The following is a 14,287-nucleotide window of genomic DNA, read 5'->3' on the forward strand; positions in this document are numbered from 1 at the left end:
GTATTTTTGTTTCTGCTTCCCAACTGCTGCTCAATCCCTATTTATTATCTGCAGAAGGTCTCTGAGGACTTGTTCACCTACGAAGTTTGACTGATTTAATTAGATCCCAATCACTCTTTTCCACTTATGTGGTGCCAGCAAGCTTTTATGTGATGGCTTCACAGAAAAGAGATTACCAAGGCTTGTAAGAGCAGTGCTAACCAAGTCCTAAATTCTCTCTCATCAGCTGACATACAGCCTGTGTTAAATACAGCTTAAACCAGTACGGAAGGCTTGCTAACAGTCATGAATCTAGGAAGGAAGAGTCAACAGGCCAAGTGAAACAACAGCATTTATAACAACCCAACCACACATCACTCCAGAGACATTCTCAGCACAGTAAGATGAGGAAGAACCGATGCTTCTCCTACCTGGTAATAGTAGTCATCGTACTGCGGCTCATAGTGCTGAGGCCCAGAGTTGTCGGGAGACAGGACATCTTTCAGTAACTCTTCACAGCCTGGCAAACAGAAACAAAAGCATATGGTCAGGCTGAGAGCTTGTCTCCCAGAGATTACATCGACAATGGAGGAAAAAACAGTTGTAGCTAGCCTGCATGCACAAAACTTTGAAAGACAGCTCTGGAATATGTTTAAATAGTTCTAACAGAGCCGTGACTTCAGAGCTGTGCAGGGCACACATTCAGCATGTGACCCTTAATAGCTGCCATTACACTAATGTTGGCACTACTCTGAGCTGTAGTGAAACCAAAAGCTGCACATTGCCTGGCTTGGGAAGCTGTGCTGCAGGATGGAGACCACCCCCACCCAACCCCAATGTCTGGACTCAGAAGCCTGGCACTAGCCAGCATCTACTTGACATCAGCAGAGCTGCTTCTGATTCCCTCTGGCCTAAGGACGGACTGGGCAATACCCAAATGTCACATATCCCCTTCAAAAAGAGCTCTGTCACGAAGCATACAGTGTTTGGCAAGCAAATGTTTATGTGCTGCAGTCAGATCTTCAGCTTCTGTGTTTGCTTTTGTTAACCAACACACTAACAGCTGGAAAAATCAATGTCCATGTTTTCCCCAGTCCTTGTCTCGTCTCAAAACCTGAGACAAATATAGAAACACTCCAATCACCAAATGCCTCATTTCCCATTAATTACCAGTGACTGCACTTGGCATGTCGAGCCGCAGAGGCAGTGCTATCAGGCCAGGTTATTTCAGAACAACCAGCCTACAGCCTTGGGCCTGAACTGCACAGAACCTCAGCACGCGTACATTTGGAAGCAGCAATTAGCCAGCAGCATTCCTCTTTTCCATCCCATCACTAACGCAATCCATTTGCTCGTGACACGACACACTGATACTCATGAGGCAGATGAGTCAGAGAAGGCAGAATAATGCAAGGAAGTGTGAAATGTAAGGATTTATCCTGGTAGCTGGCCTTCTCTCTTGCTTTTTTAAAATAACGAAATAACATCTCCAGGGTTGAAGATACCTTGTGGTTATGGAGGGGAGTCCCTTACAGAAGAAGTGAGTACCTAACAGGGAAGGTGACAGGATGGAGGATGCCCAACATTGGGGTCGATGTGTTTTCCTGTCTCCTACCCACAGATGTATGCCAGAGGCACCACCAGGTGGATGAAGCCAGTGACGTGGTGTGCGTTTTTTTACTTTTCTGGAGAAGTCAGCAAGCAAGAATTGTGTTGCTGTCGCTTCCCAAAGAGGAGCTCACATGGGAATAACAATCCAAAGAGGTTATTTACCTTCTGAAAAGAGGCAAAATATTAAACGTTTTTGCCTTGAGACAGCATCTTTCTACATAACTTGGCATGCCTGTGGCTGTCACATTTCCCACTTGCCCATGGTCCATTTCTTTCTCCCGGCTTTAGCATTATGTTTGTCAGCCTGTGCTTGACTAAGGGCACTTTCTAGTCCTCTTACAGAGAATTCAATTTACTATTTGTACCTTTTGACATTTATAACAAAAACTTATTACTCATCAAACTACCTCATGCCAGCACCCACTGTGACAGTCTTTACATGTACGGACTGCTTGCTCTGCTAAATGCTCTCTGCATGATATGGAGCACGTACTCGTTAAAGTGAGTTATCTCCAGCAAAAAGGAAAATAAATGCCAAGTGCTACACAGCAGTGGATGTAGATTTGTGTAATGAAGGAGACGTGTTTACACAGTTCTAAAAATTCCCAGCTATATCTTCAGCTATAAGGTTAGGCCTTATTTTTCCTATTTCAGCTGTACTAACAGTGCTTCTAGCTAAAGACTTCTAAGCTGTCAGCCTTTGCTTAAGCCTGTTAGATAAGCGTACCACCTTCCCCAACCTTTTTCTTTGGTGGGCAAAAGTTACAAAGGCTTTCAAAGGTTTTCAAAGGTGCAAGAGGGATTTAACTACCAAAACCAAGGGGCATCTTAAACCTCTCTAATCTGGAGTTTAGCTGCAAGGTCTTCTGTGTCCCCTCTTTGCTGCCCAGTTCTTATCTGAGATTTTTCCTGATCACAGTTATTCATTTTCCTTGACCATTAAGGTCCATCTCTTCATGATAGCCCTTGACCATTTAAATTCAAACCTATAATTTACTCAGAAAAAAACACAGGAGAAAAAGCACCGTCTCCTCCATACCTAACCTACTTGGGGCAGCCCTAGCCACTTCTTCAGAGAGCCATCTGGCACAGGCTTTCGTGTCCTGGGCCAGAACCGCAGAAGCCAATCAAGCATTTGAGCCATTTCCAGAACATCACCAGGCACTTAATCCAATTTGTTTACTGAGCTGAAGAGCTCCATTTGGCAAACGGAGCCAAATCTTCCTTTTATTGAAATCACAGACCAAATTTCCAATGCAACTGACAGAATCAGGACAGACTCAGGTTCACCTGAGACCACCTCCTCCTGCAGAGGTGACTTTTTGTTGGGAAGACGTTTGAGCATGCAGCAACCAGCGTCCCCCGTGGGAGACACTTGCTGAGTGCAATTAATGTGCTGGCGTGGCAGCTTGGATCCCCTCATCCTGCTGGGAAGATTTGCATGTTATTACACCCGGCAAAAGGAGAAGAAGAAAAGAAACTGCTGAGAGGCCATTCTCCTTCAGGGTTACTCAAACACACTGCTGCCACCTTGCTGGACCTCATCCACCATCCAGCAAACCATGGAAAGATGCCAGTGGCTGCAAGAAGCTTAGGATCGTGCCACCGTTTTCACCCCACTTAAGAACTAGGTTTAGTAACAAATAAATGTTTTGTTGCTCATTTTCCCTATCAAGACACAAACTGTCACCCCTAACAATGGAGGGCTGTGGTGCTGCTCTTTCCCCAGGGCCCAGCCCCTACCACCAGGACGTTGGGTTTTGGCACGCAGTTGGTAGAGGCATTGCCTTTCTTGTCCAGTGTTTTTTTGCAACACTGCTAACACATCTCACCTTTTGTTTCCCATATCTGGAGGATGATTTGAATTTTGCAAGTACTCCAAGAGGTTTACGCAAGGGGCATACCATAAGAAGGGAACTGAATTAACCTGCAGTGTCTCAAATACTGTTCACATGTCTTCTTATTACCTGAACATATTTTGGCTTGCAGCCTGGGAAATGCCAGTGAGCAAAATGAAAGTGTCACAGTCCAGAAAGGAAACAGGAAAAAAAAACAAGGTTTACTCTGGCACATCTCAGTGTGGAAACACGAAGGCGTTGGACAGCAGCTTGTATAGGGAGCTGTCTGGTCAGGCACACAGGGTGCTTTCTGCCAGTATCTGTCTTGAGGACAAACATTTTTGCCCGGGCTTGCAGAACTGCCATGATCAGTATTTCAAGCCATGCAGCAGTATGCACCCAAGGCTAGTCTGTCCATAAATAACCCACTGCAAATACATGAACGGATACTTCCTGGCTACTTTAAGGACCTCCTGCACTGAGCTGTCCCATTGTTGCTCTAATTTCATTTTCCAGGAAACAATAAAACTGAAAGCCACTTCTATGGCTGTTTAGAGATATTTCATTTGAATGCCTACTTGTATCACAAGATTTTAACGTGCTCAGTGTGCTCTCACCCTTGCTATGGCTGGGAAAACCTCCTCATTCACATTTCTGGGCAACATTTGGCAAGGAGACCCAGCTCCACTGCAGTCAGTGAGGCAGCGAATGGAGGCGAAGAGCTAACCCAAGGGTGGTTTCAAGTCCTTCTATATTTTCTACAGCTGTGCAAAAGGATGCCCTCTGTGGAGAACACTCCTGCAGAGCCGTGCATTGTATAAATCACTGTGCAGGGTGACAGAGTTTAGGAGCAACCTCATATCTGGAGGAGGAACTCAGTTACCAAACCGCAGGAGAGTGGTGAAGCTGCTGAGGTTTCTTTGGCTAGAGACATGCGGTGAGCCAGCACAGAGCCGGCTGCTCTTGTGTCCGTCAAAAGACTGCTCAAGACAACGGCGTGTGTCACTTCTCATTCACCAAAGCACCGGGTCACTCTCTAATCTGATTCTGTCAAAATTACAGAAGTTAAAAACACATTTATCCAAAGTATGCCAAAAGCAGAAGTGTACACGGTGCCTTTGGCCAGAACTGCAGTGGGGAACAACCTGCAATCTGGCAATTATTTGCAGGGGCAAACTGAAGTAAAAAGACAACTGCCCGCACTCTGGTAAGAGGAAGACGCTGCAGAACAAGAAATCTAAGCATCATAACCACTAGATCATTTATCCTCTCCTTTTGTGAAAACACAAGTACTTCTGGAAAATACCAAACTAATGCTAGTAACCTCTCAAAAGGCAGTGCTGGCTCTCCCAGAGGCAGGACAGGCTCATCTTTAACCCTAAGCAAAGATGATGCAAGTGTTTTCCAAGTCACTGAAGGGGAGGACGTGAACCTTTAACATTTTCTGTTTGCTCAGGATGCCAGACATGACTTCCCTTACCACATATTTTTAGATATTTACCTTCAGTTTCATTTAAAAAAATGTTTTTCACACTCTAGCAGACAGTTAATTTGCAAACAGACACTCTGGCTGCAAATAAACACAACTGCAGCAAAGTGGTTTCCTGCAAATGTTCCAGGAAGGAGAATTAACCCATGCTGTGTCAGGCAATTTTCACAGGCAATTAAACAACTTTAATACTATGGGAAATCAAATCTGGCTACCTAACTGAATGAAGTTGGTTCTTGGCATTTTTCCTGAGACCAATAGCTTTTTTACTTCATCTACCCTTGGATCTTTAATGGTGTTTTAGACTTGTTTATGATCTCAGGCTATATTTAGTAAAATTTAGTTGAGTCTTAGCAAACTCCGACGTACTTTTAAGAGCAACGAAGTTCAGCTCATTAAAGAGTTTTAGCCTGACTCACAAAAGGAGAGCTCAGCTCTCCACATTTACCAGGACAGTCCTTCTCCCTAGAGCCAGCCCAAGTACCGCTCCCGTTTGTAAGACATCCTTATTAGAACACACAGACTCATCAAATCCTCTCCAGCTATGGTGCGTTGCAAAGTTTGAGATCTACAGCTATAAGCCTAAACGGGCTCATGAAGATTTTTTTGTTTTCTGCTGTGCTTTACTGAATGAAATTCTTGTGGTAGCACAGCTCTTCTGCTCCTTAGAACTGGTAGGTATTGCAAACACTGGTGTCCAGCAAATAAAGGTAAACTCCTCTTGTACAAGTGCAACACATCCATCTCAAGTTCTCTGTTGGATCTTCGGGGCAAAGCTGATGCAATCCTATTCTCAGCTACGGGACTGCAAATTAAGTTAAGAGAGATAATCAAAACTCAGCACTGGTTCTGCAGAAAATATTTGTTTGGAGCAGCTAAATGAAAATATAAAAGCAAATTTAAAAAAAAAGTCACAAGTGCAACAGAAGGCCAGAAATATTCCGCTCTGGAAAACTTTCTTTTGAAAAAACATTAAATTTCATAGTACATTATTTTCACAGTACTGATAACCTGCCACAGTGGGAGCTAACAAAGCAGCCCACTTAATTTTTTTTTTTTTTTTAGCATTTCTTTGAAGTTTTTGGCAATTCTGTATTCCTGGAAATTTCATCAAAATTGCTAGGACCTTATGGAGAAAATAACTACTTTTTACAGAAGAAAAAAAAAGACAGCTTATCTACTCACACTGGGACTGCTTCTAGAAGTTTTCCAGCCAACTGCAGTAATTAAAGATCCAAGAAAGCACACAGATGGATTTTTGAAGGCACTTAACATTTTGTGTTACTATTTTGAAGACTCAAAGGTTGCTGTTGATGAAGGTGGGGAAGGGTAGAAATTCACAACTGTGCTTCTCCCAGAGTTAATGAACATGAAGAGCTCCTACACCTCAGCTTTTTTTAATATTACAACAGGTCATAACTTTAAAGCCCTTATAACATCTAGAAGATGGGGAAAGCACTTTTCCTCCGGAGGAACAGTAAGCTGTATAGTTTCATTTGGGAAAAAATAAAATAAAAAACCCACAGTGATTCTGCTAAAGCATGAAAATTCATTATTGCAGAAGTGCTCTGTGCTGGCATGGCTCAGCCTCTCCCCTTATGAAAGCCATTGCCCTTCAACTACTGCACAGTGGTTAGCGTTGTTTTCATGGTTTAAATAAGCAATGAAGTTGGAATATGTTTGCCTTTATCTTTTAATTCTGCATGAATTTGTATTCACATTTTACCCTCTCATCTATGTGAGCTGCAACTCCAAGGTCAGCAGGGGGAGCTCGCTCTTTATTTGTCAGGGTTTGGTGGGTTTTTGTTTGTTTGTTTGGTGTTCTGTAAGTGAAGCATCAAAGTGGAGAGACTACTGTGAAGAAAACAGAAACCTTAAAATAGAAGGAACAGATCAGACTTAATTGGAGCCTGCTAAACAGACCAAGAGCCTGGTCCTGCAAACACTTACCAGCCTGTAGAGCACATTAGAAATAATAGTTTCACTCAAACCTTCAGGTATTACAAGTGGCAGAAAATATTTACTGGATCGTTACTGTAAGTCCAGTACAGTAAAAATAGAAATGGACTCCACTGAGCAAACAGTAACGGATCCCACGCTGACCCTGCTGAAATCGATGGGCATTCAACCTCTGCGGGATGTTCTGGCTGCTCTCGAAGTCCCTGTGCAGTGCCACTTCACAGACCGTTCTGGCTTTGACACAGCTGCTAGGTAAGAGGGTACAGGTGTTATTTCATGGCAATTGCTCTCCAGACTGATGCAGTTATTAGAACTAAAGGCATGCAGTGAGCAGATAACAAAGGCAGCTATGGCAGGAGCAAAATCTTCCTATTCTGGAATTCCAGTGAAATTACTGCAAAGCTTTAAATTTGATGGCAAGCTCTGGCACTTTTTGCATGGGGAAAGCAGCCCAGACAGCGGGGGGCTCAGCTCGGACACTGAGGCAAAGTGCTTTAATCCATGAAGGACAAGCAAAAAGAAGCAAAGCCTCCCATAAACAGAAAGCACCTCTGCCTGGGTAGTATTCCACCCAGGAGACATAGTGGGAATGAGTTCCTCCAACACACTTCTGCCCTCTAACGTTGATACTTCTGTAAAAGTCCTCTCCATCACTTCCAAAGGTCCCTGCTGCCAGCTAGACTCCTCAGCACATCCTTCCCCATGGGACCTGCTGTTCAGCAGCTGCAGATGTCTCTTCCAGATGAGAGTCCCAGCAACCTTGGTGGAGGTACATGACTCATACATCACGGGGTTCGTCCAGCTCAGAAGCACGGAGGAGGAGGCAAGGTTGATGTCCACTTGTCAAGGGCCATGGCGCTTTTCATTTTACCACACAAGAGTGCACAATGCCCTGGCTTATGGAGAAGAGAGGCCAAGCTGCAGGTTTTAGATGCAGTTTGAAGTTTCTCCTTGCAGTGAGAGCAGCTGCCACCCAGTTACAGAGCAGACATTGAACGTTGTGTTTGGGATTTTTTCAGGCTCCAACATTTTGTTGTTGGCTAAGATCCAGACCTGGATCTGAAAGGATTAAACCATCATCATCAGAGGTGACTTCTTTACCACTGTGATTTGAATCTGTTCCAGATGCTTCAAGCCTGATGTTTTAAACACAAATTCAAGATACAGCGAACTAACAAACAAAAACTTGACACTATTTCACCTCTGCAGGAAGAAAGTTCCTCAGCACACCATAAAGGCAGCTATCTGTCAGATAACTTAATGTGAAGCCTCATAAATGAGAAATATGGCAAGGCATTAGGACAGTAAAGTTTGAATTTGGACATTTGGCTTCAAGTCCCAAGAATAACACAGCTTCACACTCCCTCACTGAAAAAAACAGTGGATTCATAGTAGCATCGCATTTGCTCTATTAATCTGATTACCCCAAGCAATTAAAATAGGCTGAGATGTCAAAGCATTATATTCATAATCTGTTGCTGCCAATACAAATTGCTATTGTTCGATAACAAGCCTGCTGCTCCCCCTGGGATGTGGTTGCACTGAAAAGTGAGAGATGGAGGCTTTCCATCCTGAACCGCAGACGTACATTTTTTTCAACTTTCGCACGACCAATTTATTTTTAAGAAAAGTGGGCCTGGTTGCTAAAGACCAATGAAACTTTCACACTGTGAGGTAAGCAATAGAGCCAGTTCTCCTTAAGCGATGCTGTGAAATCACACACAACAATGTCTGATCAGAAATAGATACAACTGCTCCCGTGGTTATATGCACTTGGCACTGATGCTGTTTAAGTGTTAGCACTGCTAATGATGTGCTACAAGAGCGCTATGTGATGCTGCAGAATTGGAAGATCTCTCTGTCTGTTCACATACACACACTAACACCCATCAAGCATACCATAAGACTTTCCACATAAGGGCTTTAAGGTTTTCATAAACCCAGAGTACAAGGTATTCCAGAGCGTTTGACTTAGCCATGTCTTTGCAGGACTAAACCTTAGGCTATGAATATATGAACCAGCTCCCACACGGTGAGGCAGGATGAAAACTCCCAAGGCATCATCCCTCTCTGATAACCATCATTATGCACATGCTGTCCCTCACAGTGAAGGAATCGCAGACGCCCACTGCTTCCCTGAGGGCACTGCCCACTGACTTCTTATTTGCTGCGGGCAAGGGCACATCTATTACAGAGAAGATGTTCTCCTGGCTCACACCTATCCCTTACTGATGCCGTTTCGCCCACCTGAGCACATCTTTAGGCTGTGAATTATAGAGGATTACTGGCTGCACAGAGCTTGTGTCTGCCTTAACCTAGACCCCAGTTTACTGCAGCATTTCTTAGACAAGGGAAATGTCTAGCGTAGGCTCTAGTGTCTAGACATCTACATTAACTTTCCTTTAGGTCTTTGCACTGCCTTCTCTTCAAATACATCAGCATCACCTTTGGAAGGTGTCTCTGTCTCCCCAAACCTGGACTGAGAGCAGCTCTCACAGTAATTTCACATAATTATATGCTGTTCTCAGTTACCATAAACTTTAATTAAAATTGCTATGGTGTCACATTCTTGCATCCTTATGGCTTCATAACAGTCTCGTTGTAGCAGACTCTCCAGAGGCTTCTCCTGGAATCATGCTGCAATCACAGTGACATTCACCCTGTCCCTGAAGTGAAGCCTCTGGGCTGTGACGGCACTCCGGCACTTCACTAAGGACATACCAGGTGTCCCAACAAGGACAGGCTGAACTATTTTGCTGTGGGAAGCTACAAAGCTAATCAGCAGCAGAACAGCTAAAGTCTCTCTTCACTGTTTGCTTCATCGCCCTTTGGCGTCTCTGTAAAGAATAATAGTGTCTATGCCTTCTGCCAAGGACTCTGCAAAGGAGATGGTTTGATCCAGCTGGTCTCCTTCTGGACTCCTTAATTTGTTGAGCCTGTAATTAACGCCTTTCATTCCAATACAAGTTCCCAAGTACTTTAAAAACATGAATTAACTATAGCTTGCAGGTATCTTGAGAAGAGTATAATAGTCTTAAATTTTCTAGTAGAGAAATTAATGCCCCAGGATCTCCAACTTCCTTCAGTAAATCAACAGCAGAATCAGAATAAGAACCTGGAAGCATTGGACTTTGACATTGCCTGGTAACCACAAGGCTACTCTTTCTTCTGCTACATTTTGCTTTAAACCACATCACATCTGTTCTGAAAAATTAGCAGTAGAGCAATACTCAAGCACCTCTGGATGTAGGAACTCAGCATTGCTCACCATTGACACACAGACTGCACAAGAAGCAGAGATGTATTGGCTCTGTTCCCAGAGCTGCCCTACTGTCACTACAAATAATCACAGTCAAAAGAGGAAGCAGCCAGTCCAGCCATGTTACTTTCTGTCGCATAAACCCCAGCTAATCTTAGATCAGGTATAATTACATTGCTGCACCAACCAAGAACAAACCAGCTACAACAAGAGCAACACATGGCCAGGAACATGCAGCCCTTACTGAAGAGGTCACCACCAACAATCCTCAGAAACACAAAAATAAAAAATAAAAGTCTAGCTCTAGATTTTTTATTTTTTTTTAATTTGTAAGAGACATAAAAATGAAAGCCAAGAAGGACGGCTGGGAATTGTAACTGTTTATGCCTGTATCAACCAGAAAAGCACACTGCTGCTTCCCAGCAAACGTTTTGTCTTTGATCATTACATTTCCTGCAACCACAGAAACATTGGTGGCACTGAAGTAGGTAATTTTTATGAAACATGCACATACCTTTGATGGCAAAAACTCCATGACAGAAGTCCTTAAAATTGATTCTTCCCAAATCATTTGGGTCCAAGTACTTTGCCAGTTTTTCCACCTTAAAAAAAAAAAAAAAAAAAAAAAAGATTATAAAATACATGTTGAGAATGGTAAATCATCTTTTGCTCAGCTAGTCTGTAGCTTCCACAGAAGACCGTGAGTGGAAGAATACCCGCAACATTTACTTGAATCATTCAAACCGTTCTGCAAGGAGAAGTCACAAGTAGATTATCTGATGCCAAGCATGGTGCATTGCATTAAGCTCAGGAGCTTAACAGGGGGTCAATCTGTGACCTAACCTTTCATCTTAGAGAAGGGTGCTAACAAAATCTGTTTCCCTTGGGGCCCTTTTCATTTACACAGCTCAAAGAAAGTTAAAACCTTCATGATGTCCACCCCTCTTGCCACCAGTTACTGAGGAAGAAGAATAGATGTGCACAATCCATAGGAGCCTCGTTCCCTGAAGAATCCAGAGTAAAGTAGTGAATGTTCTTTGGCCACTTGGGATCAAAAAAAAATTTCCTTTGTCATGGCAGAGAACACAAGTTTGAATTGGAAAATACAACGGTATAAAGTATATACATATACAAGCAAGCAATGTATTTATTTAATTATAGTTATAGTCTCGGCTTCACAGTTTAGCATTTCTGAACACTAGTCATTGTAAAATGAGATTATACAGAATTTAAACACAGCCACCAAGTTGGCATTTGCCCAAAAGAAGGTCTGGCAGATTGCTCAAGAGGGAGAAAAGCAGTCCAGACAGGAGAGGCTGCTGCGTGCTGAGTTGTCTGGAATAAAGGAATGGAGAGGGTTTCCACAGAAACAAGTAGCTGAAGAGGGAGAAAAAGGAGAGGGGCAGAGCATGCTGGAGACAAAGGAGAGCAGGCACCATGCTGGGACACCCAGCTGGCTGCTCCCCTCTGCCATAAACACGCTGAATGACATTGTACAGGTCTTCCCCGAGCCTCCTCCTTCCGTACCTAGCAGGCAGTGTGCCGAGGCAGCCCCTTGCTGCTTGCCAGCACACTCATGGCCAGCTGCAGCACAGCCCTGACCTTGATCCGGGCCCTCCAGACACCCCAGAGCATGAAGGAGATGAGGGCAGCAGGCATGTAGGATGCTGCACAATCCTGGCAACAGCAAGAGGAGCTCAGATATGTCAATCTGAGCAGCAACAAAAGCCCAGCTGGAAAGCTATGCAGCAAATGAATCCAGATGACCCAGTTTTTCATTTTTCTATTTTTTTTAACATGCTAGTGAGAGCCTAGCTGTTTCTCAAAACCCTGCAGATAACGCACTGATGTGTGCGTGACACCTCTTCCTTCAGATTCTCTCCGTGTTTATAAATTCTCTCATTGCTAATAAATGCCTTGATTAGCCAAAGACCTCATTTAGAGCAAACCAATCTACAACTAGCAAAGGTGTTGGGATGGTGAGGCGCAATTCCCCATGACACAGCAATTCCTGCTCTTTGTGGGTCCCATTTCTGTCCCTCCAGGTGGTCAAGTACCTGCAAGGGCTCAGTATCATGACCCAGGGCAGTGCCAGGGGCACAGTGCGAGCTATATTTGGCTTCTGAGCCAAACAAGGGCCCTGAAACTGTGCTAACAGCACTAACCTGAGTAGTGCTGTGTTTCTTTGCTGATGACACCCAGGAACAGACAAACAAAAGTTTGCTGTACTCAGGTTTAGGACATCATGCAGTTGTCCCTGTTCTTCTCAGTGCAGGTAGGCATTCCCTGTGTAAGGAATTTACCAAGACCTTACCTTGGTTTCAAGCCTACAAACTCCTCTGCTTGCAGGCCTGAAGCAAGTTACCTCTCCCCCATCACACCAAACTGTCTAACCCACGGCTGACAGTCTTCAGCCTCAAAAGGAAGAAGAGAATCTCTCAACTGTCTCAGTCACAGAGCGAGAAATGGATCTGGAGTAGGAGAGAGATCCCTAATACCTTTCATGTTCCATATTGTAGACCTGCTTGCTATTCATTAAGATTTTGTCTTTCACTGCAGTAAGAGCAGGAATACCGTTGTGTTGAAACTGCAAGCCAAATGGTCCAACCATGGATGGGAAAACGACCCACTTCTTACATGCAAAATGCTAGGTTCAATGAGAAATGAACGGTTTGATCCTTTCATTGCATCCTTGCACCTCTCTTTGTCTTAGGGAAAAACAACAATGTTCTTAAACATGACCCCAGGAACGGAAATGTTACAGCTGCCACCTATTGTGATCAAATTCCTACATCTGGTACCACGAGCAATTAGCACAGTCCCACTGATTTACAGCAGCTGAAGATAGGGGTCTGTTTCCAAAACACAGCCACTTCACCACTGTAGAGTGGGTTTAACGCATACACGATGAGCTGGAAATCCTTCCTGAAACCACTTAAATCGATCCAAGCCTGGTACAGGAAAGCTGGGTTGCTCTTATCGCTGCTCACCTGCACAAACAGCAATGTTATAGAAAGATGAAGCAGCAACAGAAATTCCTTTCTCTGGGCTATTTTTGGATGCATTCAAAGCAGCATAATCACACCGGCCATTGAGGCTGGCAGCAGCAAGATTTTAGAGCTGAAAATCTTCTTGATCACTGTAGCAGCTTAAATATGCGGCAGATGTGTCAGCTGGTGTAACTCAGCCTGGCCCTGACAGCGCTGATGCAGACCTCGGTGAGGCCACTAGCTCAGCATCTGTCCCTGTGCAGATACAGCAACAAAATCTGATCAGACACCTGTCTGCTGGGTTATGGGATCAGCCTGTAACTCCCTCTGACAACTGGCAAGCTCCCATCATTGCAATGTAAGTAAATACACTTGCAAATGCTTGCGGGGTTGCTCTGAAGCATCACATTTCCTGTAGGTCTTTTGCTAAGAGGCAAGAAATTGTGGTTTAGGTTTTAATGTACAGATTCCCGCAGCCAGCTGGGAAGCCCCTACACAACTTCATATTGTGCTGTAGCCCAGTGGTGCCACTCGGTGTTTCCAGCACGCCTGGCCTGGTAAGTTTATTTCTGACAGTTGAGCCAGTGATTTTAGTCCACCAGTTTCTCAGCCACATACAATTATATTTTCTAATCAAATTAAATGAGATGTTATACGTCTGGATGTATTTGTTACAAAGCAACAGCGAATGCTTTCATGTTTAAGCTTGAGCAACGTTTAACAGCAAATGAAATTATCACCTCAGCAAAACGCTTCAGTCTCCAGTCTCCCCGCAATCCAATTGTGCAGGTTTTCAATTTGATTTCCTAACGCAAAGAGCTGCCATCAGAACAGGAGAGAGGAAGGACTTATAGAACGGCCTGGTGGAATTTGTGCTGATCCCCCCCACATCTTCAGCCAGCACTGACCAACGCAGCTCCAGCACAGGTCGAGGCCGCAGAGCTTTTTATCAGCCAGGACTATATCCAGGTATAAACTTGCATGCAGTCAGTGCCTCGATACACACGCATGTACTGTATATAAACCCCTATTGACGTGCACAGTTTCAAGCCTCCAGAGCACATGAGCATGCATTTTTACCAGCTGTTTTGGGGGATAAGGCTAAGAAGCTCTTTTCTACAGGGCCTGCCTTTTCTGGGATGTCTAAAAGGGGCCCTTGGAC

The 14,287-nt window shown here is 44.1% G+C and overlaps 1 protein-coding gene across 2 annotated transcripts in view; it reads right to left on the bottom strand.

Moving 5' to 3' along the window:
• Positions 1-14,287, bottom strand: part of RAB11FIP4 (RAB11 family interacting protein 4) — a 124,978-nt gene that overhangs the window by 74,712 nt on the left and 35,979 nt on the right. For both annotated transcript variants that reach the window (XM_068655364.1, XM_068655363.1), the window contains exons 2-3: positions 10,650-10,737; positions 411-499 (exon numbers count right to left, since the gene is read on the bottom strand). In XM_068655364.1, the coding sequence (XP_068511465.1) occupies positions 411-499; positions 10,650-10,737 (177 nt within the window). The remainder of the gene's footprint in view (positions 1-410; positions 500-10,649; positions 10,738-14,287) is intronic.

Source organism: Anas acuta, chromosome 18, assembly GCF_963932015.1.
Source record: "Anas acuta chromosome 18, bAnaAcu1.1, whole genome shotgun sequence".
NCBI classification, from domain to species: Eukaryota; Metazoa; Chordata; class Aves; order Anseriformes; family Anatidae; genus Anas; species Anas acuta.